The sequence below is a fragment of the Phyllostomus discolor genome, chromosome 2 (assembly GCF_004126475.2).
Source record: "Phyllostomus discolor isolate MPI-MPIP mPhyDis1 chromosome 2, mPhyDis1.pri.v3, whole genome shotgun sequence".
In the NCBI taxonomy this organism is placed as follows: domain Eukaryota; kingdom Metazoa; phylum Chordata; class Mammalia; order Chiroptera; family Phyllostomidae; genus Phyllostomus; species Phyllostomus discolor.
The window spans coordinates 212,482,434-212,508,370 of record NC_040904.2 but is presented as its reverse complement, the minus strand read 5'-3'; the positions used below and the strand labels follow the sequence as shown (position 1 = coordinate 212,508,370).

At 52.3% G+C, this 25,937-nt stretch overlaps 2 protein-coding genes across 5 annotated transcripts in view; one reads left to right on the top strand and one right to left on the bottom strand.

The window, feature by feature from the left end:
- Positions 1–24,520, bottom strand: part of XRCC6 (X-ray repair cross complementing 6) — a 46,801-nt gene extending 22,281 nt beyond the window's left edge. For 2 of the 4 annotated variants that reach the window (XM_036019682.1, XM_036019688.1), the window contains exon 1: positions 688–803. The gene's annotated coding sequence lies outside the window, so the exon portion shown is untranslated. Of the gene's footprint in view, positions 1–687; positions 804–24,374 lie in introns of those variants that run through there. The other 2 variants (XM_036019689.1, XM_036019683.1) reach the window with 2 other exon arrangements.
- On the top strand, positions 32–20,034 carry DESI1 (desumoylating isopeptidase 1). Its single transcript, XM_028532234.1, has 6 exons — positions 32–416; positions 12,067–12,088; positions 13,200–13,269; positions 14,838–14,947; positions 15,817–15,939; positions 17,623–20,034. The coding sequence occupies exons 1-6, from the start codon at positions 53–55 to the stop codon at positions 17,714–17,716; spliced, it is 783 nt and encodes a 260-aa protein (XP_028388035.1). The 5' UTR covers positions 32–52; the 3' UTR covers positions 17,717–20,034.
- Positions 24,521–25,937: the final 1,417 nt, after the last annotated feature.

Genomic DNA, 25,937 nt, shown 5'->3' with positions numbered 1-25,937 from the left:
CGCCCCCTCCTCCGAAACCCCGCCCCTCGCCCGCCGTGGGGATGCTGTGCACATGCGCGAAAGCGCGTCCCCGCCCCCGCCTCTCTTCCGCTCCGACCCCGCCGGCCCGGCTCTGTCACCTCACAGTAGTCGTTGCCCGAGGCGGGCGTGGGGGCGCGAGCGGCGAAGGGGCGCGAGCAGCGAAGGGCGGCCTCTTCCCCCGCCCCTCAGGCCGGGCCTAGGCTCGGTTCCCCCACGCTCCTTTCGTTCCCCACCCGGGTCGGGTACGGGAAGGTCCGAGCCGCTGCCTGGTGCCAGAGGGACTTTGTGGCCGCCGCCACGGGTCCCGATGGAGCCGCCGAATCTCTATCCCGTGAAGCTCTACGTGTACGACCTGTCCAAGGGCCTGGCCCGGCGGCTCAGCCCCATCATGCTGGGTGAGGGGGCTGGGGGCGGGCAGGAAGGAGGGCCAGGCCGGCCGGCGGTGGTGGGGAGGCCTGGGCCGGCGCTCGCAGGGCCCAGAGGATGGAGAAAAGCCCGGGTAAAGAAGGGAGGGGTCTGAGATCTCGGCCCCTCTGCCCCACTTTGCCATTTGAATCCTGGGGGAAGGGATGGAGAGGAATCGCGCCCTGCGCCCGCCCTTAGCCCTTGCAAACCCCTTCAGCAGGGAGGTGGGGTAAGCTGGCGCTGGGTTGGGGGGTTCCGTACCTCGCTGGGCGAGCCCTCTAGCACCTTCCACGGCCGCAGAGGTGAGGATGCCTCCGCGTGGTGCGCCTCGTGGTGAAAGGGACACTGCGGAGGAAATTCTCGGGTGGCCCTCGGAGAGCCTACCCTCCCACAAGGAAGCTCTTTCTGCAGTCGCCAGGGTAGGTGGGAGGAGAGAGCCAGAGCGGCACAGGGACCCAGCCCAGTCCCTACATAGAATTGAAGTCAGGTGTCCTGGAGCCCGAACTCGAGAATGCACCAAGTTCGGCCTGACAGTGTGGTATGGCTTTTGCAGTTCTCGGGGAGGATTGGACTCTGTTGTGTCAGTAAGGATTAGTAAATTGTGCTCCATTAAACTACTTAACCGCCAGGATCACACACATCATTATAATCCAGATACCAAATGCCTTGTGTAACATAGTGATTGTCAGGTTTGTGATTTCAGGTGATAACTGGGCAGGAAAGGATCCCAGGAGCTGAAAATCGAACAACTTTGGCAACATCCATTTGAGTGACGGGTGTTTCCTGGCTTATGGAGACATTAGAGAATGTTTTGATTCATGTGCATGAGAGAAGAGGGCAGAGGTCAAGTAAGCAAGGCTACTTTTGAGGGCATCTCTTCAATATCCTTGAGTTGCTACTGTGCTGTAGTGAGCACATTAGGTTGAACTTAACCTCTTAACCCTGGGCCAATGAGTGGTCTCTATATTCAGCTTCACCTCAGAACTACCTAGGGTGCTTGTGAAAAATACAGAGACACCTTCATCTTCAACATACATTGTGAAACAGGTATAGAATAAACAAAAGTAAAACAGTTCTTTAAGTATACAAGTGTGTCTTTAAAGCAGAGGATATGTACATATTTGCTTAGGCAAATAATTGCCTGGAAGAATACAAAAGAATGGTTGCAGTGATAGCTTATCGAAAATTGAACTTGCCCTTGACTGGTGTGGTTCAATGGGTTGGGCCACATCATCCCGCATATCCAAAGGTTAGGGCACATGCCTGGGTTGCAGGCCAGGCCCCCAGCCGGGGGCGTGTGAGATGTTTCTCTCATACATGGATGTTTCTCTCCTCTTTCTCCCTCTCTTCTCCTGTCTCTCAAAATAAATAAATAAAATATATTTTTTAAAGTGAACTTGAAGCTGAAAGACAGGAGAATTGTATAGTACATACATGTATTATCTATTCAAAATAAGCAAAGTTTTAAATATATGGATCCTACAGCCTCATTATATAAGTACTAAATAAGACTTTTCTGGAATCGTGGTCCAAAAACCTGTAGTTTTAAAAAGCTCCTCAGAAACGTCTGTAGAGCTGATGCATTATTGGACAGAAGTTGGGCCTAGACTGTTAAAATTAGTAAGGCAAATCTGAGAGCAAAACTTACGAAGTCACTGTTTGGGGAAGGTGCTGGTTACTGAGATTACATCAGTCATGTTCTAACTAAACTTCTTGGAATGGAGCCATTTGGTTAGTTTTATCACAGTGAGGCATTCAATATTTCCTAGATCCAAAACTGAAAGCCTCCCCACTTGTACTGTTTGTTGTTGGTGGTGTATTACCTAATAATTACATTGATTTTAGCTGAAAGAAGTCGTACAGATCATTATTTCATGATTCATTCGGCAGCTGTTTATCGAGTGCCTACTATGTGCTGACCATGTGTTAAGTTTAACTAAAGATGATGTAATGAACACAGATACTCTGTGCCACCATGGAGCTATGTAGCGTGCAAGACATTAAAAATAACTAAGCAGCCCTGACCGGCGTGGCTCGTTTGCTTGGGCATCGTCCCACAAAGTTGAAAGGTTGCCAGTTCGATCCCTGGTCAGGGCTTGCTTAGGCTGAGGGCTCAGTCCCTTTCCAGGAACCTACAGGAAGCAACTGACCAGTGTTTCTCTCTCACATGATGTTTCTCTCCCTTTCTCCCTCCCTTCTCCTCTCTCTAAACATAAATAAATCTTTAAAGATAAATAAGCAGCCCTGGCTGGTGTGGCTCAGTGGATCGAGTGCCCGCTTGTGAATCAAAGGGTTGCTGATTTGATTCCCAGTCAGGGCACGTACCTGGGTTGCTGGGCCAGGTCCCCAGTGGGGGACGCACAAGAGGCAACCATACATTGATGTTTCCCTACCTTTCCCTCTCCAATAATAAATAAATGAAGTGTTTTTAAAAATTAATTAATTAATGGTAAATTATGGTAAATACTGAGCTGTACAGGAAGCAAACTGGGTGCTGAGAAAGAAAGAAAACAAGACCTACTTTAAATAAGGGTTACCAGGAGTAGTGACTTTTAAGTTGAGAATTTAAAGATGAGGAAGAAGTAGCCAAATCTAATTCTCCCTTCTCTCCACCTTTTTTCCATATTGTTTTTGTGCCTTTTTGCAAAAGCAATAAAGGAAGCGTTATCAAAGCTAATAGCCATTACTTTCTAGAGTTGAAAACTTAACAGAAAATAGGCATTGCCTTACTGGTCCATCCCGTCCAGACCTCACTAACCCAATTCTGTTCATAGCCATTCCCATTCCTAAATATATTTGAACCTTTAAAAAAGCAGTTTCTCTCCTGATTTCTCAATGACTCCTACGAGCATATTAGTAGCTAGCATCTATTGAGAGCTTACCGTGTGCCAGACCTTTTCTTTCTCAGAACTGTGCATGTGCTATAATCCTCATCACAATGTCGTGAGGAAGGCCCTGTTGTTACCTCTCATTTTCAGTGGAGGCAGAGCTGGGTGGTGAACAAAGACAGTCTGACTGCCAGAGCTCATGTTCTCGGGCATTTTGCTGTTCCACCTCTGCTGTGTAAGGTGTTCCCTTACAGTGGATGCAAAGTAGGTACCTTGTTCATGCTTATAAAAGCATCTTTGGCCAAGTGTTTCAAGTTTGGATGAGATAAAAATCTGGGCTCAATGCGTATGTGCCATTTATAATCATAGGTTTGTGATCACCCCTCTTAGCCTTAAATTTCCCAAACTAAGTTGGTGTGGCCTCAGCAGCAGCAGCCTCTTACTCTTACTGTCTCGGTTCCTCGTGATAAAACCCCACCTGGCTCTATTGCAGTCACGATCGGGCTAGATAAAGCCCAATCCTCTTCCCCAAAACCACGTAGACTACAGCGTTCTGCCCTGTGTCCTGATGCTTCCCAGGAAGGTCTTCCTGTCACACAGTCCCTCGGTCACCAGGAAGATGATCCCGAACTATCCTTATTGTTCTAATCCAGCAGACAGCCTGATTGTACCATTTTTTCCTAGTCACCATTTACCCAAGATAATTAGCTATTATAATTGTCATTTGATTCTTCCTCTTAGTACTTTTGGCTGCTCTTTAAATTTCTTGACCTCTTTCTATGCTAAAGTACGTAGAGATAAATGCAGAGGGTTTGGATTTTCTTTAAATTGTAGCAAGAGCTACCTTTATATTTGCTGATTGTTTTTTGTACATGCACATATCCTAAGATTATATATATATATATATTATACATATATATATATGGCTGAACACAATCTAATGAGTATTTGAGATTTTACTCTATGCTCAGTTCCTGACTTAATTCTATAGTGCAAGTAATAATGAAGTGAAAGGCATGAACTCTGTTCTCCAGGAGTTAATTTCACTAAAAATAATGTACGTATGCATGTAACAGCATAAAAGAGATTATGATTAGATGCCAAAGTGAATAAGTGGTGAAGCAATTATTGTAAGCCTCGAGGGAAGGGAGATCCCTGGGTGGGTGGCCTAGTTTGTTGGAGCGTCATCCCATACACCAAAAGGTTGCAGGTTCGATTCCCAGTCGGAGCACATACCTAGGTTGTGGGTTCGATCCTCAGTCAGGGCCTGCAAGCAATTATTGCTTCTTAACCTCTTCCTCTCTCTATAAAATCAATAAGTACATCCTCAAGGTAGGATTAAAAAGAAGGAGAAGAAGGGAGGGAGAGACCGTGGTGAGCTGGATGTATCAGGAACACTTCGGCAAGAACTCCGAGCTTCTGGAGGACAGAGATTCTGCCTCACTCCTCCGTGCGTCCCCAACAGCCAGTCAGAGATCGAGCTCAATAAATACACGAATGATTGAGACTTGACAATTAAGTAGAATTTATTCATAGCTGAGGATTTTTTTTAATGTTTTAATGCCATCTATTGTGCTTTGTTTTAGATTTTTATTGTTCATTGTGTGAGCTGTTCTATATCCAGCTAATGCATTAATTTAGTGATCATGCAATTTCTTTATGGCAAACTGAAAACTGATGTGGCTCACAAGGCCCTTTGTGACCTGGCTCCTGCTTTTCTCTCTACCCTCACCTGTCTGCAGGTACTGACAGGATCCTTTCTCAAGTAAATTAAGCCCCAGGGAAAATGATCTGGGTGCCTTTCCTCATTCTCCCAGCAGCTGCCGAGGGACAGTGTGGCTTGATTCTCTTGCAGAAGCCCAGTGGCAAAGGGCTGCTGTGCACCCTGCCGGACTGCACCTGGCCAGTTCTTTCTCTCCCTCCAGGCTTTTTAAAGGCTGTGCCCCCTGCCGGGGATACTTCCTCTCCTCATCTCTTGGCCTGGCTCATTCAGGTCTAAACTAAAATGTCACTTCCTCCAGGAAATTTTCCCTCCCCCAATCTTGGTCAGGCATTCCTGTTAAGTGCTGATAACATCTTCTACACTCCTTCCATAGCATTCATCATTCTATTTTATAACTTCTTGTTTCCTCATCTGTGCCCACACCTGCCCCAGCTGGACTGACTGGAAGCTCCCCTGGGGGATGAACTCTCATTTGACGGCACCCCCAGAGTCTAGCAGTGCTTTGCATTCAGTAAACACGAGCTGAGCGGATGGCGGGAAGTCGCACACCTGCCGTAGGGCATTGCTCGAGGGCCTGACTAGCAAGGACGGACAGGCAAGGAAGGAGAGAGAGAGGGGGCCCTGTCAGTGCAGAGGGAAAGAACTCACACGTCAGTTATTTTTATGCTAGGAAAGACTCCTGTACTGACTCCAGGAAGTCTTAGTGAACTAGAGTATTAGGTACAACAGCTTGAAATCTACTTTTTTTTTTTTTTTGAGGATTAAAGTACCCTCTCAGTGTTCAACACTGTAATGCATTTTGATTTTGTGATAACCTTTCTCTCCCTAAAGGGCAAGACCCCCGCCAATAGGATTTTTTTGCAATGTTTGCACAGTGACCCACTTCGGTGATACACGAATCCTTTTACTTTTCCCCACCTAGATTGAATATTTATCCAGCAGTCCCAGGGAAGAATAAGCTGATTTTTTTTTTTAGGTTAACATAAACCCTTAAGAATAAGCTGATTTTTTTTTTTAGGTTAACATAAACCCTTTCACATTGCTGGTAATCTGGCAAATAACTGAGCCAACCATCAGATTAGAACATTTTTAGTTAGAAACACCCTGTCACTGGGGCAGGAATCTGTGAGGTGAGCCGGGGCTGCATTCGGTTCGTACCGATGAGCTAATGCTGCCTGCACAGAGGCCCCGGCCCTGGAGCTCCGTCACCATCCTCCACTTGATGCTCATTCCTAGACGTTTGTTTAGCACCAGCGTGCATGTCTGTCTGCACGAGCTCCGTCTGTCTTAATGAGTGAGGAAGTAGATGGAGCCTTTTCTCCTTGGCTTTTTTACACTCATTTTACTCTTACAGTCAGTGGAAGGCTGACTGCTGCGGACCTCACTTTTTTGTTATTCGTGATGGACAAAAAGGCTGACATCCATGTCCTTCATTTGTTTTCATGTGCATATTTCGTAGACCTCACAGTCAGTGCATTCATTGGATATGCTAACCAGCTCAAGCTTGGAGACGGGCAGCCGCCTGACCCACCTGCTCTCCAGCTAGCTGAGGAAATCCTAGTGGGAAAATAATCTGTTTCTGTAATGTGCTAATACCCACTGAGCCTAATTCATTGTCTCAAAGTGGCCTTGTGCCCTAATTTAGTATCAAACTGCCACCTCCTCCTCACCTGCTCCCACCCCAGTCTAGCCAGAAACATTCAAGGATCAGTCTAGTCCAGCTTTGCATTGCCCATCACCCTGTGCAGGAAACCATGGCCCTCACTTGTTTTTTTTAACTGAGAAAGTAGAAGGGAGGGAGAAAGAGGAAGAGAAACATCGTTCAGTTACCTCTCACACACCCCAACCTGGGAACTGGCCCACAACCCAAGCATGTGCCCTGACTGAGAATCAAACCGGCGACCTTTCGTTCACAGACCAGCACTCGACCCACTGAGCCACACCAGCTGGGGCGGGCGGCCCTCAGAGAACAGGCTGTCAAGCAGCTACCCTTACGTTTCTGTCTGAGCTGCTCCAACAAGTACATCATTATAGCTTGCTTTTTCTTGGTTTTATGCCAGACAAACCATGTGTCTTTACTTGTAAAATGATGTTAATAAATATTTGCCCTACTCTACCATGTACCCATATGTGAGAATAAGGATAACTCTGAAGCACTTTTTTAGATTTTATTTATTTTATTTTTAGAGAGGGGAGAAGCGAAGGAGAAAAAGGAGAAATGTGCGAGAGAAACATTGATCAGTTGCCTCTCGCACACCCCCAGCCGGGGACTTGGCCCACAACCCAGACATGTGCCCTGACTGTGAATCGAACCGGTAACCTTTCAGTTTGCAGGCCAGTGCTTAATCCACTGAGCCACACCAGACAGGGTTTAAGCACTTGAAACTAAGATTGAATCTGCTCAATCCACATGTTTGGATCTGTTTTCTATAGTCCCTATCACTGTTCTGTGAGTGGATGAGACCTTGCGTGTCCCTCGATGGAGCTGAAAAAGAGAGAAGCGTCATGTTCGGCTTCCAGACACATTTAATGAGCAATACAGAAACTGTCACGAGAATAAAGCAGAGTTTGTATCTTGCAACTTTTGCATTGTTTTTCAGCTGTAAAATAACTGACAGGATGGTCTCTGAGACCCCTTTCCAAAACTGCGTTCATTTGCTAGGGCTGGGTTAGGACTGATGCATCTCCAGCTCCCTTCCTAGGTCACTGAGCATGGGCATCTAAGAGGACAATAGCAGGCTCAGAGTGCCGTATGCCGAGGTTGCAAAGTCATGTGAATAACAGGCCAGGGCAGCTAAGACTGGGGTTAAGAACTTTGGCCTCAATACCACCGTATGTCAACCAACACAGCTAATCAAACAATACTTCATCTCAGCAGATGGGCGTGCAGCACCTGTGTTCCAGGGGCTTTGCTTGGTCCGGGAATTACAAAGATGCAGAAGAAACTGCCCTTGTCTTTGAGCCACTTGTAGTCCAATGGGGGAGAAAGACACAAAAATAGGTAGTTTTGATACCAAGGTACTATGAGAACAGCCATAAAACTTTCAAATTCTAAAGCCTGAAAGAGCCCTGGCTGGTATGGCTCAGTGGATTGAGCTCTGGCCTGTGAACCAAAGGGTTGGTGGTTCAATTCCCAGTCGGGGCACAAGGGGGTTTCAGGCCAGGTCCCCAACGAGGGACTCATGAGAGGCAACCACACATTGATGTTTCTCTGCCTCTCTTTTTCCCTCCCTTCCCCCCCTAAATAAATCTTGAAAGAAAGAAAGAAAGCCTGAAAGAAATGAGCTAGCCTTTCTTAAGCAGCTGTTATATGCCAGGCACTGTGCTGGGCATATTTCATGTGTCACCTCTTTTAATATTGGAAATGTTATGAAGTGGACACTATTACAGTTTTTTTTTTTTAACAGAATAGGAAACGAAGGTTTAACCAGCATAGTACGGTAGAACTTTCTGCAGTAACGGAAGTGTTCTGCATCCATTACTGCATCTGTACTGCCCTGTCAGTAGCCACTGGCCACGTGTGGCTGTTGTGAACTGGAAATGTGGTTGTACAACTGAGGAGCAGAACTTACTCTTTTAATTTTCATCTTAATAGTGGTAGTGGCTACCACATTGGACAGTCAGGCTTAGAAAAGGCCTCAGCTTCTACAAGGTTCTTTGTGATCTGGTCCTCTATTACCGCTGCCCATGCCCTACTTTTCTCCTCCTCACCCGCCCACTCTAGCCACCCTGGCCTTCTGAAGATCCCTCAGACACACCTGGCCTGGCCCACATCTGCATAGCTCCTTCCCTTCTCTCCTTCAGATCTGTGCTCCAATGTCACCTTCTCAAAGAGTCCCGTCCTGGCCTTCCCTGAAACTCCCGATCTCCCTTATCATGTTCTTAAGTTTTCTATATCACTCATTATTGCTAGCATATTATTATTATGATAGCATGTTTATTATTATTTAACTGTCCCCTCCCCCAACCTTATAAGTGCCATGAAGATTTTTGTCTCCTTTGTTTACTGATATATCTCTAGTGCCAAGAATAGTGCCTGAAATACAGTAGTCACTCAATAAACATTAGTCACCGATAGGCCTGGTAGGATTCAGACCTGGCCTGTCCACACCAGAACCTGTGTTCTTATTCACTGCACTGTATTTTCTCGTATGAGTGTAGTGTTCCCCCCGAAGTGAATGAGAGAAAGAACAGGCAAAAGAAAGCCGTATCCCTAATCTGTCCAATTTCACTGCATTATTACATGCCTTCAAGGAAATAAAACAACAAAATTGCTGCCATTTAGACAATAAGCTATTTTATAAACGGCAGTCTGGAAGAGCACATCAGCTCTATTTAATTTTTTTTATCCTCACCCGAGGACATTTTTTCATTGCTTTTAGAGAGGATGTGTGAGAGAGAAGCATTGATTGGTTGCCTCCCACCAGAACCAGGGATCATCCATGCCCGGACTGGGGATAGAACCCACAACCTAGGCACATGCCTCAATTGAGAATCGAAGCTGCAGCCTTTCGGTTACAGGACTATGCTCCAACCAATTGAGCCACACTGGCCAGAGCCATCAGCTCTATTTAAAACACAATATTAGCCCTGGCTGGTATGGCTCAGTGGATTGAGTGCCAGCCTGAGAACCAAAGGGTCACAAGTTCGATTCCCAGTCAGGGCACATGCCTGAGTTGTAGGCCAGGTCCCCAGTTGGGGGCACATGATAGGCAACCACACATAGATGTTTCTCTCCCTTCCCCTCTCTCTCTAAAAATAAATAAATTAAATCTTTAAAATAAAATAAAGCACAATGTTAATCTCTCCATTTTACACATAGTAAACAGGAAGGAGGAGACTTAGTGATCTTCTAGAGTCAGCTAGGAAAGATAAGAACCTAAGCCAATTTACCTTACAGCCCAGTAAGCCAGTGTTTGAAGATGCTTGTCCTAAATGGCTTGCCTCTCCCCTTGGGGATCCAGTCTGTTTCTGACCCACCTCTGTGGAACTGTAGCTCAACTTGGATAACGATGGAGTGCGTCCCACAGTCTCTGGGGGCCACCCCAGAAACCCCAGGCCAAAACCCCCTTTTCCGTTTGCTATCTTGTGGGCCAGAGCAGCAGATCTGGAGCTGGAAGAGAGGCAGGAGAATTCTGCTACATCTGTTTTCCGTTGTTATTTCATTCAGCCTTACAACACTAACAGCAAAGAACGAAATGTTTATGTGTAAAATAGATACAGCATTTCATACTAATTTGTTGACAAATCTGTTGTTAGATCTCACCCACCAATCCTGATGTCAGATTTCATTTCTCTTGGAGGTTTTAACCCCTTTTCCCAAGGAGGGCATTATACCTAACAGTGGTCTATGTTTATCAAACTTCTGTGTACCACAACCGCGATGCTTTCATGCATTATCATTACTGGCCACAACAACTCGATTGAAGAAACTGAGGCTCAGAGTGGTTGAGTAAACTTGCCCAAGACCCACCACTAGCACCAGGAGAAGCCAGGATCTGAACCTACTATTCTCTCTCTCTCTTATTTATTTATTTGCTTATTGGCTTGCTTGCTTATTTATTTATTTATTTATTTTTAGAGATTGGATAAGGGAAGGAGAGAGGGAGAGAAACCTCAGTGTTTGGTTGCCTCTTGCATGCCCCCACCAGGGACCCAGCCCGCAGCCCAGGCACGTGCCCTGACTGGGAATTAAACCAGCGACCCCTTGGCCCTAGGGCCAGCACTCAATCCACTGACCCACACCAGCCGGGGATGAACCTATTGTTCTCTTAGCTGCTGCTGCTGACACTCCACTGAGCCATCAGTAGGTTCTCCTGAGGAGCCATGTTTTCTAGCCCATTTAAAACGTTTTCTTAAAGGGACCATAAATATATTCCATTTATTTCCCAGGTCAGTCCCTGGGAACAGGGAGAAGAAGCACAAGCATGTCACCACTCCTTCCCCACAGTGCTTGGGGTTTCGTCCCTTAGAAAGTCACAGGGCGAGTACTGAAAGTGGCATTTAGCAATCAGTAAACAATTAACATGAAATCATCCCCGAAGGCGAGTACGTGTGTTGCTCGGGCTCTCGCCTCTCTCACTGCCCCTCCTCCTCGTCCTCAGCACCGTGGTGTAGTGCTGCTCCAGTGGGCTACTGCACAGGCCTCATTCCAGTCTGCTGTCTTCGCTCTCCTCTGTGCAACTCATCTTCTCTGCCTAGAGTTATCTTTTTAATGTTCATTGATTTTTAGAGAGAGTGGAAGGGAGAGAGAAAGAGAGGGAGAGCAACATCGATGTGGAAAATACTGATCACTTGCCTCTCGTACATGCCCTGATCAGGGCCAAACCCACAACCCAGGCACGTGCCCTGAGAGGGAATCGAACTAGTGGCCTTTTGCTCTACTGGACTGCACCTAGCCAACTGAGCCACACTGGTCATGGCTGTAGTTGCCTTGTGAAAATGTGGATCTGATCAAGGCTCTCCGCCGCCTAACCACCTTCAGCACCTGCACCGTGCGGGACGGCCTCCAGCGCAGGCTCATCCCACTTTGCTGGCACCCTCGCTGCTCACTTGTCCTGTCGTCACCATCACTGCACCCTTTGCTCTGAGCTGCAGGATGGGCTTTTCCACAACCGTGCATTTGCACGTGCTGCTCCCCTGGCAGAAACATCCATCCTGCCCCTCTTCGTTCACAGGTTGGATTGCAGCTTATGAAAGTAGTTATCTTTATTCCAGGTAGTACCTCATTCTTACCACATTGTAAAGCCAGCACCATGCTTTAGTTGGTTATGTGTGTCTCTCTTTCCCGTTAACTTTGGGCTCCTTAGAGGCAGGACAGTGATATTTGCGTATCTGCGTTTTCCCACCTGACATCTTTTCTGTCATATAGAGTGACAGAATACAGCTGTGTTGACTAAGTGGATGGCATTTGCAAAGTTTTGCTCTCATTTCTGAAGGATTGTGTCCCACCTATGCGCAGTGAAGAAGCGGAAGTCCCTCGGGAGGTTTGCAGCGGGTTCCTCTGGGCCGGAGCGGCGTTCTGAATTTACTCGGGCTGGGAGGCCTTCCGTCTGGTCCCAGTGGCTAAATCTCTTCTTCTCTCCACAGGGAAACAGCTGGAAGGCATCTGGTAAGTCGGGTGGGGCGCCTCGCAGCGGCTGGTTTATGAAACACAGCTGTACCCAGGCCTTTCGGGTCCCGGTCTGTGGCTTCCAGTTTGAAACCTGGCTCTATCACAAATCTTCAAATTGCAACGCAGGCTTCTCAGCCAGGGATTATTTTGTGTCCCCCCCACCCCCACCCCGGGACATTTGGCAGTGTCCAGAGATGCTTCTGGTGGGTGGCGGCCGGGGGTGCTGCTGTAAACAGCCTACAACGCACAGGCGGCCCTCCGCAGCAAAGACCTCTTCAGCCGGCGGTGGCGGCGGTGCCGAGGCTGAGAAACCCCGTCCTCGGGAAAGGGGACGGATGTGCTGCCCGCCCCGAGCACGGCTTCCGACGGCAGGAGGCCCAGGGCCACACGTGTCTGCGTGAAAGCACTGCTGCTCTGGTCCCTCACCACGGACTCGGCCCTGGCGGACAGGATGGGGGCCGAGCTCTCCCTTCCATTTACAAGGGAACCACAGGTCAGCATCGGGTCTCGACGCCCGTGCTGACGTTGGATTGTCCAGAATAACCTTTTGCTGTGTTCAGCTTGACCCAGATAATGGGAGCATCTTCGCCTGAAACAGGGCCGCGCTTGTTACAGCGCCTGCTCGTGCATCGGCACGCTCCAGACGCACCGCTCCCGTTAGTCTAAAAAGCCTGGGGACTCCCCTTGCTCTTTACTTCGGTAATTGATTTGTCAAAATCAGGGTGAATCTCTAGGGACTCCCTTCCGCTCACACGATCTGCAGCAGTGGTTCTCGGCCAGGGATGGCTCCGAGACATCTGACAGTGTCTGGAGACATGTCTGGTTGTCACGACTGAGGGGATGGGCGTGCTCCTGGCGTCTGGCGGGTGGGGACCAGGATGCTGCTGCACACCCTGCGCGGCGCAGGACAGCCCCGACTGTCAGCAGCGCCAAAGCTGAGAACCGTAACCCACGTCCTTCATCTCGCCTTTGCTCGGTTTGCGTTATCAGACCGTTGACCACAGTCATGTCCTTGGGCAGAAGCGACTCTCGTTGCAGGGCGGCGACTGCCCCTTCTCAGGGTGGCCTGCCGTTTCCCAGCTCACGCCGCCCCCCCTCTGCCCCACAGGCACACCTCCATCGTGGTCCACAAGGACGAGTTCTTCTTCGGCAGCGGCGGGATCTCCAGCTGTCCCCCGGTGAGTCCTGCGCCACGCCCCGTCCTGCGGCCTTGGGTTCCTGGGGCTTCCCAGAGACCGGGGCCTGGCCTCGACCGTACGTGTTCTGGTTTCTAGCCCTGGGACATAGTTCTCATAACTGCCTGAAGACTCAGCCCAAGAAAGTCCTTCCCGGACCCTCCAGCCGGCCACTCGGCTGTATTTCCGTGGCACTTCGGGGTCCCTCCGGGTCGCACCGAACATGTGATGGTGAAATGGGCCGTTCCCGAGTCTCCACGGGGAGCTGCGTGTGAGCTCCTTGTAAGCCAAGACTGCGTCTCACTTTTCTGTGCGCGTGAGCAGCTCAGCGCCCGGCCCACAGCGTGCCCCCAGCCAGTGTGCAGCTGGGCGCGAGGGCTCTGAGCGGGAAGGCGAGGCGCCCAAAGGCACGCGGCCAGGCAGGCGGCACCGGTCTTTGCCTGAAGCCCATGCCATCCTCCACAGTGTTGCCGTCTGAGCTGTCTAAGGGCTGTCACCAGGGCGCTCAGACAAAGGACACACATCTTGATACTCACAAAGGGGAAGTCATCTTGGTTTTCCCTCACCGGTCCCGCGCCTTCTGTAAGGAATCCTTCCCTGAGCCCAGCCAGTGCCACCTTGTCAGTGTGTCTTAAGTCAGTCTCACTCTCCTCGCCTTTCCCCGTTCCTCCGGAGCATTCCCCTGAACCCAGCCACGCTGCGGCTGGCCTGGGCCCCGCGGAGCACCTGCTCCTCCTCGTCAGTCAGTCCCCCCACGGGGGGCAAAGCGACCGCTTCAGAAGGAGACTCTGACCGTGGCGATCCCCTGCCTGAGTCAGAACTCTCCCGGTGGTTCTTGAGATAAACACCAGAGATCCCGGCATGACTCGGCATGACCTCTGAGGCCCTGGCTAGTCTTGGGCTACGGGCGGCCTGTTTTCCGGTCACGCCCTTGCCTACCCACTTCTCTCCTCGCTCCTTGAACACACCCTAGACAATAAACCTGTTCTCTGACACGGGCGCCATTCCACCCCCGTGATCGGGCATGCTGGGGGCAAAGGGAGACCTCGGGTGTTGGGTACCTGTCTCTCTATCACCTGAATGGGTGGACAGCGTCGGGAGCCCGACCTGCATGTGACTCAGCTTCCCAGAGCCCCCCAGGAACCAGAAGCCCAGCGTCTAGCGCTGGCAATGGGAAGTCAGTCTCCAGGAAGCTCTAACCGGGGTGTCCAGTCCTAGGGCCACAAGCGGCCCAGAACGGCTATGAATGTGGCCCAACACAAAATCGTAAATTTACATAAAACGTTATGAGATTTTTTGTGTGTGTGATTACGTGTCAGTGTATTTAATTGTGTGGCCCAAGACAACTCTTCTAGTGTGGGGCAGAGACACCGAAAGGTTGGCACCCCTGCGAGCCATGTAGCCCTGACGCTGATAGGAAGTAACGCTCTTCATCTGCCCTGGGCACGCTGACAGGTAGAAGGGGCTGCAACAGAGCATCCGTGGTGGCTCTCCATCTTCCGTGGGGAGCCACACTAAAAAATTCCATGGAAATGGTAATTGAATGACTTTCTTCGGGTTGGCTCTTCCAGGGAGGGACATTGCTTGGGCCCCCGGACTCGGTGGTTGACGTGGGGAACACAGAAGTCACAGAAGAAATCTTCCTGGAGTACCTGTCCTCCCTGGGGGAGTCCCAGTTCCGGTGAGTGGAGGCGGGCAGTGGTAAGTTGTGTCTGTCCCCCCTACCGGGTGATCGGCCCCCAGGGGGCCGCCCCCAGGGCACTCGGCACAAGCCCTGGCCCAGCATCTGCTGAATAAACACGAAGAGAAGGCGCTGTGGCCCCCAGAGGGGCTCGGCGTTGCTCGGAGGCGGCTGTTCTGCCCCAGCAGACCTTCTGCTGAAACTTGGAGGGAACGATGGACTGTTGATTCTTTCTGGTTAAAGTCAGATGCTGATATTTTAGCAAACACTGCTTTCCACCCGCACTTGCCAAGTATTTTGTCCTGAACATCAAAAGCAGGGTTTGGCCCTGGCTGGTGTAGCTCAGTGGATTGAGCACAGGCTGAGAACCAAAGGGTCCCTGGTTCAGTTCCCAGTCAGGGCATATGCCTGGCTTGCAGGCCAGGTCCCCAGTGGGAGCCATGTGAGAGGCAGCCACACACTGATGTTTCTCTCCCTCTTTCTCCCTCCCTTCCCCTCTCTCTAAAATAAATAAATAAAATCTTTAAAAAACAAAACAGGGTTTGTGGAGGGGTTGGGATAAAATACAAACTTGAGCAGATTTTTCCCTGAGAGGAGCTTTGCCCTGGAAGTGCTAAACTCAAGCGCCAGAGCTCTGCTCTTGTGAATGTAAAGATTCTCCTGAAACTGTCGGGGAGCTCCTGTGCATGTTCCATCCTTCCCTTTGAACTCTGTTTTCAATGGGCCAGAGAGGCAGGTGGAGCAGTCCTTCGGAGAGAAGGGAAACCCCCACCCTCGAGGGCCGGCCCTTCCTTCTCCTGCTGTGCCTGACTCCAGGCACTTGTCGGCTGGCTCTCACGTCTGTTCTCCGACTTTCCCACAATGCACAGGGGCGAGGCCTACAACCTCTTTGAACACAACTGCAACACCTTCAGCAACGAAGTGGCCCAGTTCCTGACCGGGCGCAAGATCCCTTCTTACATCACTGACCTCCCCTCTGAAGTTCTATCCACGTAAGTAGCCTCTGTCTCTGCTCCTGCCTTTGCAGCCCCCCCCTCCCATCAGCGCCACTCCTCTGCCCACATCTGCCCTCCCTTGGTGTCCGCAGACCCGCCCCAGGCAGGTGGGCCCTGTCACGAAGGTGGCTTCGAGTGGGGAAGGCCGCTGTTCCCTCTGCTCAGCAGGGCTCACCTGTTACCTTCGCCCTGCTCGGGGCTGACCCCTCTACCGGGCCTGAGTGCAGTCGCAGAACTTGGAAGCCCACTCGTGCGGTCTTCCCCACCGCACAGGAGGCACGCCGCGCCCCAGGAGTGCCTGCTTAAAACGCAGCGTCTTTTAGCCCCGGCCAGGTGGCTCGGTTGGTTAGAGTGTCATCCTAAGACGTCAGAGTTGAGGGTTTTATTCGTGGTCAGGGCACATATAGGAATCAACCCATGAGTGCATAAGCAAGTGGAACAACAAATCTATGTTCTCTCCCTCTGTCTCTGTCCCTCCCCACCCCAACACACCTCTCTTTCTAAAATCAACAAATAAAAAATCATAAGTAAAAGGACACACCCACCCAAAGCCATCACACCCCTCCCAGCCTTTGCTATTGACCATGTTCAGGCAGCCCCTGCCCACTCCAGGGCCGTGTCCGTTTGCTGGCTCTGACTCAGTTTCTCCTGAGCTGGGCCCTGTCCAGCAGGGGTGCTGGCAGGTTTAGCAAGCCCAGCGAGGCGAGCTGTGTCCACCCTGGGTAGGAACCCTCAGGAAAAGCTCACATAGGAAACCAGGCTGCTGTGCCCAGTAGGCGAGGAAAGCCCCGCCTCCCACCCCTGGCCCCGCCTTCCTCAGTGGGTGTGTCAAACCCCACAGCCTTACTCAAGGATCTAGGTTCCGGGGCCCAGAGCACACTGTAGTCGCTGGAATGTTCTGCTGTTACTATTTGTTGGGCGGAGTCCCTGAGCTTGTCTGAATGAAAGATACTGTTTCTCAGTTTCATCTGTTTATGTTTTGGAATGTTTCCTTCTCACGAGCTTGGGGACGGCTTTCAAAAATGGCAGTATCCACCAAAGGAAACAGACCCCAGTAACCAAGATGTGTTGTGGGCAACCTGTCTTAAGGTTGAGGTAACCGTGGAGAATCTCAGAGGGACAGGGCAGCGTTTCTCCCAGCTGAGCTCCTCCGAACTCCCAGCGGAGCGAAGAGGGGCCCTTCCCAGAGCGGTGCCCTCTGACAGCCTGCGCCTGTCCTTTCTCCCGCCTCCTCCCTGTTGCCCCAGCAGACCTCGGCTCCTGGAGGAATGTCATTCCTGACTCTGCCTTTTTCATGTCCTTTTCTTCTTTTTGTTAAACTCAGCTTCCTCATTAAACTTTATTTTTATCCTCTCGTACCCTGAGAATTCAAGACGCAAGTACAGAAAGTACAGGAAGCTCTAGTTCCTGTGCGTAGTCAGCCCGTTGGAGCCACAGCTAACGAGGACCTAGAAGCAGAGGGAGTGAGTGGTAGCATCTGCTGAGGAGGGGACTCCAGGAGTCCACATGCGGAGGGGGCTATTTAGAGGTCCCCCCCAACCGTGAAAAACCACGGGGGAGTAGGTGAGAAAATGGAGTGGGGCGACGGAGCCCTTCCCCACGCAGTGGCGGGGGCGCCGGCCGCAGCAGCCCGTGCCCCGGGGCCCGCCGCCGCAGCTCCCGTGTCTGTTCTCTCCGCAGCCCCTTCGGACAGGCCCTGCGGCCCCTCCTGGACTCCATCCAGATCCAGCCCCCCGGGGGCAGCACCGTGGGCCGACCCAACGGCCAGAGCTAACAGGACCGCATGGACCGCCCTGTCTCGCCAGGGCTTTTTCTTTTTAAACAAAACAAACCCTACCAGATTTCTATTTTATAATTTTACATCAGAGCTAACAACCAGGGGACAGCTTTTTAAATTTCCCAGGGAAGGCGATCATCAGGCTGCGTGTGGGACAGTGCTGCTAAGCAACAGAACAAACGCCACCCCTTCCAATAGTATTACACTAATTTATTAAGGCTGCCTTGTCTGTGAGTTCACTCGTGACCCTGCTTCCTAAGTGTCCTCCACGCTCGAGAGAGGGAGTGGGTTTGTTACCGCAGAAAGTGGAATCACAGTTTGGGGGAGCCCCAACCCAGAACCTCTTTCCAGAGAATGCCCACGCTCTACCCAGGTGAGTGTTACAACAGCCATGACCCGGAAGCGGATGCTCTCTAGTGCTAAATGAACCAAAGGAGCTGGTGCACATGGAACCCGTCTGAGGAGGACTCGCCCAACCTGAGGGAACTCGTTAGCCACAACCTGTGTCACCTTCCCTCCTGTCCCCCGGGAAGGCCCTGGGGCCGGAGCTGGAGCAGCCAGAACCACACGTTGAGGGAGAGTGACAGCCAGTGTCAGGTGGAGAACACGGGACAAAGCCACTCCTCCTCCCTCCTGGACCGATTGCCAACCCTCTGACATCGCTTCTGGAGGACCTGCCTCCCCGCCGCGGCAGGCTGCTCTTCCTCAGCAGAGCCGGCCTGTCGTGGTTAACAAAGGGCTGGGCTGGAGCCGCAGAGACCCGGCGTTCTGTCTGCAAGTAGTAACGTAGGTCCCGTGCAGTCGCTGGGCCCGCCCCCTCAGACCAGCGTGCAGTCTGCAGCTAGGGACCAAGGGGAGAGGACTCCCTGCTCCAGGAAAAGATCCCTGATGTAGAAAGAACGATAATGCGCAGTCACGGTGGCAAGGAAATTCAGAGTTGCTGCTGGTAGGAATCTTTACCCTAAATGTGCTGTGAAGACAGGTGCTGTTTCCGTCGTCATTCTGACTTTCGGGAGGCATGGCGTGCGTGAGCATTTTCCTTACGGGCTGCTGTGAAGAGCTTACAGGCAGGGAACAATCTGGAAGTCTCTTATCTAGAGAGACTTGGATTCCTTTCTTCACTTGAGTCTCCCCTTAAGTCAGCTCTTGGGGACGTGAGGTGGGGGGAGGACTCAGAGCTGCCAGTCACCTGGGTCCCCGCTCCGGCATTCCTGGGCCCCTCCTGCCACCCCTCCTGCCACCTCTCAGACTTGAATTATGTTGTCTTTCCTGGGGTTTGGCCTGCAGCAGGTGCCTTTCCTCTCCAAAAAGCTGCTGCTCACCCCGGCCGCCTCCCCTCCCGTCTGCGCCGTCGGCTGCAGCCGTTGGCGTCGGCAGGGTCTCAGCCAGAGGAAGAGACGTTCCGCTCCCCTGGTGCTTGCCTGTGGCCTGACTGGGGCGCGTGTGTGATGTGATGACCAGCTGTGATGTCAAGTAACATTTTGGAACTTTTAAGATTGGAGGCCAAACCGAGGAGCAGTTTAGTTCCAATCAGGACCCACGGATTTGCCAGAATGCTACATTAGAGCAGTAACTGGCATTTAATGTTGCCTGACTAGCAGAAAGGACCGTGTAGACTGGGTTGCAGGCTGGGCGTGTCCCAGGAGGGCGGTGTGCTGGCCCGTGCCTTCTCCAGCTTGCCTTGCACAGGTCTCCCTCTCTAGGAGGCTCTTGCTCCAGAGCTCTCTGCCCAGAGCTCCAGCCAGAGAGTGGGGTTCGCCCCCCAACAGTCACCTCCAGGCCCGAGCCAGTACTGAGAGATGGCTCCACTGAGAGACTTCGAGTCACTTGGTTCATTGAGGGTCCCTCATGTCCAGCACCCATTTGTGCCAACGCCTGTGCCCCAGGGGGGAAACAGGGGTCAGTCAACTATCTTCTCAGAGCCCTGCAGGAAAGCAAGCTCTCCCCCACCACGCCACCCCGGTCCCAGCGGCATTAACTCTAGAAGCCCAGACTCAGGCTTGGCGCCCCCCCCCCCCACCCATCTCTGCATTTCTCTGTCTCCCAGCGCCTCAGGAGCGTGGTCACTGCCCAGCTAGCTCCGCGTGGGCGAGTAGAGCGAGCCGTGTGTTTCACCGTAGCGCGCAGCGGGCACCCCAGAGAGCTCCGCTGGTGGGAAGGAAGAGGGATGAGACGGCACCCCGTCCCAGAAATAAAGCTTGTACCTTTGAGATTCTTTTTTGCCCTTGAAGTCAAACTAATAACGGTTTAGTATGGAGGTGTTTGCTGGTTTTCTGTGATGTTTTTTCTAATGCAATAAACACTTCTGCCTGCTGCTTTTGCGTCCTGCGTGAAGTTCTGGGTGCGCCCAACAGGAAGAAGCCCTGCTCTTGCTTGATCTGTTTTGCCTCTGACCTTGACTCCGCTGAGTCCGGACATGCCGCCTTTGCTTGGTCACGAGCCCTTACCGATCAGTGGAGATGGCGGCAAAGAGTGGGCGGCCTTCACCGTTGGTCCATAAAGGCGGAGGCAGGCCCCAGAGGGAAGACTGACTGCCCAGGGTCCCCGCGCCGCTGCTGGGCGGGTAAGACTCGCGAGCCTGGCTGCCGGCCCCAACATCTGCGAGCACCTCAGCCATCGGGGCGTCTGACCTCACCAAGAAGTTCGCATTCTGGTTTCAGTTCGGGCCCAGGGATCGCTCCCCACCTTGTGACTAGAACTTCACCCCCTGCCGCAACCAGACACCCCAGCCTGACTGCACATATATATCTTCAGGTTTAGTCACCCCGCTTCGAGTGAGCCTGGGTTGTGCTGCGTTTCCACAGTGGGTTGGAGATGTGGGTCCTGGTCCCGTTCACAGACGGGGAACGGTCATCCAGGCGACAGGAGGCTGTGCCCCTGAGTCAAGGTCACGTTCTCACCACCGCCCCACTGAAGCACTGTGTCTTTCCAGTGTGCTAGTTTCCGAAGAAAATGAGGTTCTGTCTCCGGAGGACACAGGACTGCTGGCTTTGCCTGACAGGTTTGCTTCCCAAGAGCTGACAGGTGCAGAGGCTGGAGTCCTCCCTTAGAAGTGCCCACCCTGGTCCTTCCTGGGCTGAAGTCCTAACTGGCCACTTCTGGGCCCATCCGTCTCATCTCTGAGACGGGGCGTTTGAATGGGACCCTCTCACCGGCGGCTTTGAAGAGAGTCACCGGGAAGCACTTGGCCGGCGCCCGGCACCGAGGAGGTGCTGGGTGAACATCGGACTGCGGGAGGAGCTCATTCACCTGCCACTGACAGGGTTCTGCGAGCCAGCTCCACGCAGAGGCCCCGCCAGTCCTCTCCCCTGAGGACAGTTTTTAGGACAAGGTACTGGAGACATGCACTGCCTGCTTCTGGGGGGAATGGCAGAAAACACACTTCACCCCTCCATTTGGCGAGTCCGTGTGGAGTGGGCTCATTCAACCCCGCAAACATTTCCCCGGGAGCACACTGTGGGAAGCAGCGTGGGCCCCTGGCCCCTGTGCTACGGGTACAGACAAGGCCCCGCTGGGCAGGGGTTGTTTCCGAGAAGGTTGGGAGACAAAAGGGTATATACACTGGGTCACCTCAGGTGGCGACAGTGCTCGGGAAGAAATAAACCAGGTGGCAGCGTAGTGTGGAGCGGGGATGTGTTGTAAGGAGTTGGGGAAGCCTCGTGTGGCAAAGGGATACCCAATCTGAGATGGAACGAGGCCCAGGTCTGAGGAAAGAGCATTCCGGGCACAGGGGCAGCCAGTGAAAAGGACATTGGAGGCAGTAAGGGAGGCTGGAGTGGCCGGAGCACCAGAGCAATGGGGAAGGGAGTGGGGGGATGAGGCTGGGGAGGCATGCGGGCCAGACGGAGCAGGGCCTTGTAGGTCAAACACGGACGTGATCAGCTGCTACACTGAGAACAGACTGGGGCGGGGGGGCAGTAGGGGTCTCAGTAAACCAGGGTGGGGGCACTGCGGTTGTCAGGCCGCAGGTGAGGTATACTGTGTGCCTGGAGCTGTGAACAAGCCTTGGAAATTAGTTTGGTTCCTGCCCTCCGGGGAGGAACAGAAGACAACAGAAACATGTGAAGGCAAGAGCTACAGGGAGCCCTGACTGGTGTGGCTCAGGGGGTCGGGCATCGTCCCCCAAACCAAAGGGTCCCTGGTTCGGTTCCTGGTAGGGGCACATGCCTGGGTTACAGGTCAGGTCCCCAGTTGGGGATGTGGCAGGGGGCGGGGCAGGCAATTGACTGGTGTTTCTCTCGCACATCGGTGGTTTCTCTCCCTCTATCTCTCCTTTTCCCCTCTCTCTAAAACCATACAATCTATTAAAAAAAAAAAAAAAGAGCTACAGGGCCACAGAGCCACTGTCAGCCACTGCCCTGCTTCCACCAGCGTTCCCTGGGCTACTCCAGCTCTGATTTGGGGTGTGCTTAGGGTTCTTAGCTTTTTCCAAAATGAAAATAAGGTTTTGGTTATGTAAGTATAAAGATTTTATACATATTTAGAAAATATAAGCAACCCATAGCAGCACAGAGGTGAGGGGGGAAAGTGACCTACAATCCCATCACCCTGCGAGAGCACCTCGTGGGCACTGTTACAGACGTTCCGGGGTTTGAAGCCACACACACGGCAGACGAGCTGTGTGGCACCTGCCTTCGTCCTCTCCACATGTAGCGCGGCTCCAGCAAGGTGGGAGTAGGCTGCTCACCACGGATGCGATGCGCGCATGGAAGCAGGACGGCGGTGGAGGGCGAGCGGGTGCAGCAGGAAGGTGTCTGCCCAGGCTGGCCGGCTGCACCGCGAACCCTCTGTGACCTCGGGCTCGCTCACACTGGATGGTGAGCCCTTGGCCACGGAGCCTGGTTGCTTTGGAAGGGGACTGAACCCTGGTCTACAAGGTGGACCAGGAACCTGAAGTTCTGTTCCTGTTGATCAGGAACCAGATCTCTGACCCACCCACCGTTTCCCGGGCAACATCAAGCTGCAGTGAGAGAGATGTACACCAGAGGGCGCTGTGGAACCCACACGGCAAGACCCACCCCCAAACTCGGTGGCCTGGGGGACTGCAGGTCACAGGAGCCTGCCATGCACCCACCCACTTCTACACTTCGTTGGCCCCCAAAGAGCCCCTGGGGCAACACACTTGTCAAGGCCCTTCTCTAATTTGTCGCCGGACTTCTCCAGTCCCCACACCCTGCTGTAACAGCAGGTTGCTATCACCGCAGGTGGTTTCCACATATGGCTTCAATGTACTATTGGCTGCACCAGAAGCCCCACCCTTCCCAAACCTTCCCCCCACCCCTCGCCGCCTATCCTTAGAGCAACCCTTCCTCTGGCGCTACGGGCCCAGCACCAGCACTTCCTCTGCAAAGCCTTCCTGACCTCTACCCACCCCCAGCTGCTCCTGCCCTCCTGCAGGTGCCTCCTCGAACACTCCCGCCCGCTGGGGCAGGGCCTGGCTGTGATCCCCTGGGCACCCAGCACCCAGCACAGGGCCAGGCACACAGCTGCCGTCATGCAGTGAATCAGTCCTCCAGTGCAGTCCCGGTAGGCCCACACCGAGGGGGAGGGGTGGGGTCATAAAAAAACCTCTACACCTCAGATACCTTGATTAAGGCGTCCCTTCACTGCGCCTCAGTTTATTTCGTCTGTAGAATGAAAACTGTGATCAGATTGTCTCTAAGGTTCCTCCTAAATAGGGGACTCCTCTCCCTGCCCCTGCTGTGAGAGGTGAGTGGCTGGCCCAAGTCTCACCATCCTCGGGTCTCAGGTCTGAGCCAGAGATCACGAACCCCAGGTGGTCAAGAGGCTGTTTGTCCCTGCTCTTCACCCCCAGTGGGGCAGCGCTGGGGCTACCTCTGTCACCCGCCGGCTTTGGCTGAGGGAGTCCCAAGGGAGCCCCAAGGGGCCCCAGGGGGCCTGTGCCAAGCCACACAGCTTTCCACCCCTCCACAAACCACTTCGAAAATGCTCACTGCAGCTTGTTTCGACGCGACACATTTGTTTACTGTGAAAACAATGTAAGCTCTGCAGGCACTTTGGAAAATGAAGGAAAAACAGCCAACACCCACCGTCTCCCAGCCACCCACTGCTCAGCACCAAAATGCGAACCAAAACCAGCAACGGCCCCGACCTGCCCTCCACGGAGCCTCTAGCAACTAGTCTAAGCACCTCTCTTCGCCTGCACCCTCGTCTTCCTGACAGCCTGGGCAGGCTGCAAGTGGCTGTCCATTTAGCAATGACAGGCTCAGAGGGTGGGAGGGACCTGCCCAAGGCCACCTGGCTGGGAGGGGCAGCCCCAGGAATTATCAGTTCCGACTGTACACCCACTACCCCAGGGCTGCCCTGTCGCACCGGGACGACCCACCTTCAGAAGAGGTCACACTTAAGCTAGGGGAAAAGAGGGTCAACGCCGCCATATTCATTCAGGAACATGCTGACACCTGGCCTCCCACCAAGGGGCCAGGGAAGAGCATGGGCTTAGGGGACTGGAACTGCGTGTGAATCCCGACTGTTCTGTGTGACCCGGGAAAAGCCACTTCACCTCTCTGGTGTCAGTACCTATATATGGGAACTAAGTATAAGAGTACTCACCTCGGAGGGTTCTGGCGAAAGTAAATGAGACGCCCAAAGCATGAGCTCTATACCTGCCCAGAGCAACATGGAAGTCACTAACCTTCAAGCCTTAGCCAACTGCCTGGCCCAGAGGAGCCCAGTCTTCCTTCCCGCGCAGGATCCCACCCGGATGGGGTCTCGGGCCCCCTGCCTTCAAGCCTGGCTTCCTTGTTGCTCTGGAAGCACACTCCCGGCCAGGCATCTCAGTCCCAGCTCCCTCGGTCCTGCTCCTCGCTTTCCCTGGGGCCTCCCCCAGGCGCACCTGAACACCAGTTGCTAGGGATGAGTCTCCCTCTTAAAGGGACATACTGGTGGCCATAAGGGCCACCCCATCTGATTTTCCTGGGGTCTGTGTCTCAGGGCGGTTCACTCCCCTCTCTGGGTTTCAGTGTCCACCTCACTGAAACAGTTGTAGTGAGACATTAGGAGAGACCGTGCAAGGTATTTGTGAAGAAAACTGGGTCACTACAGGTCTAAAGCGCTATTATTGGAGCTTATCCCTGCTTGTCTCTGCAAAGGTGGACCCAATGCGTGGAGACAAACACTTGTTCCTGCCCTAAGTGCCCCATCCTACAGCTTCCACATTCAGTACGGGGTGGAGCCCAGGCATCTGCATTTAGCTAACTCCTTAGGAATTCTTATGCAATGAAATAGGTGTCAGCTGTGAGATGTTAGAAACTAATCTGGCCAGTTACAGCTCCACCCACAGGTGGGCCCAGAAGAGGGTTTTAGGGCTGCCAGTGGCCTGAGTCTAGAGACCAGATCTAGCTGGAGCAGGAGGTGAAAGGGAAAGAGTTCTTCTCTCTCCCCTGGAGATGGTTCTGTTTTCTGTCCTGCATCCAACAGAAAACAAAAGCTTCTTGCTTTTCTATAGGTTCCCTGAACTCCCAACAATGTCTCACACAATACATTCGTCTCACGAATGAACCGAATTTTGCTGCGGGTCCTGGGAAAAAAGATTTTTCCTTTTGTCTCTGACTCCAGTATGGCTCCTCAAGACTGATTATGATTCGGTGTTTTAAATGTTTTATGGCTACAGAATTTTTTAAAAGATTTTATATTTATTTATTTTAGAGACAGGGGAGGAAGGGAGGAAGAGAGGGAGAGAAACATCAATGTGTGGTTGCTTCTTGCAATGCTCCCTACCAGGGGCCGACCTGCAACCCAGCTTGTGCCCTGACTGGGAATCAAACCAGTGACACTTTGGTTCTCAGGCTGGCATTCAGTCCACTGAGTCTCACCAGCCAGGGCCCTGTCTTTTATATATATATATAAAGATTTTATTTATTTTTAGAGAGGGAAGGGAGGGAGTAAGAGAGAGAGCGAGAAACATCAATGTGCGGTTGCTGGGGGCCCTGGCCTGCAACCCAAGTATGTGGCCTGACTGGGAATTGAACCTGCAACACTTTGGTTCGCAGCCCCGCGCTCAATCCACTGAGCTACGCCAGCCAGGGCTTTTATACTTTTTGATATTTTGTACATCACAAAAATTTTTAAACATTTTATTTATTTATTTATTTATTTAGTGAGTTAGTTATTTTTAGAGATGGGGGAAGGGAGGGAGAAAGAGAGGGAGAAACTTTGATTTGATATCAAGCGATTGGTTGTCTCTCCTATGCATCTT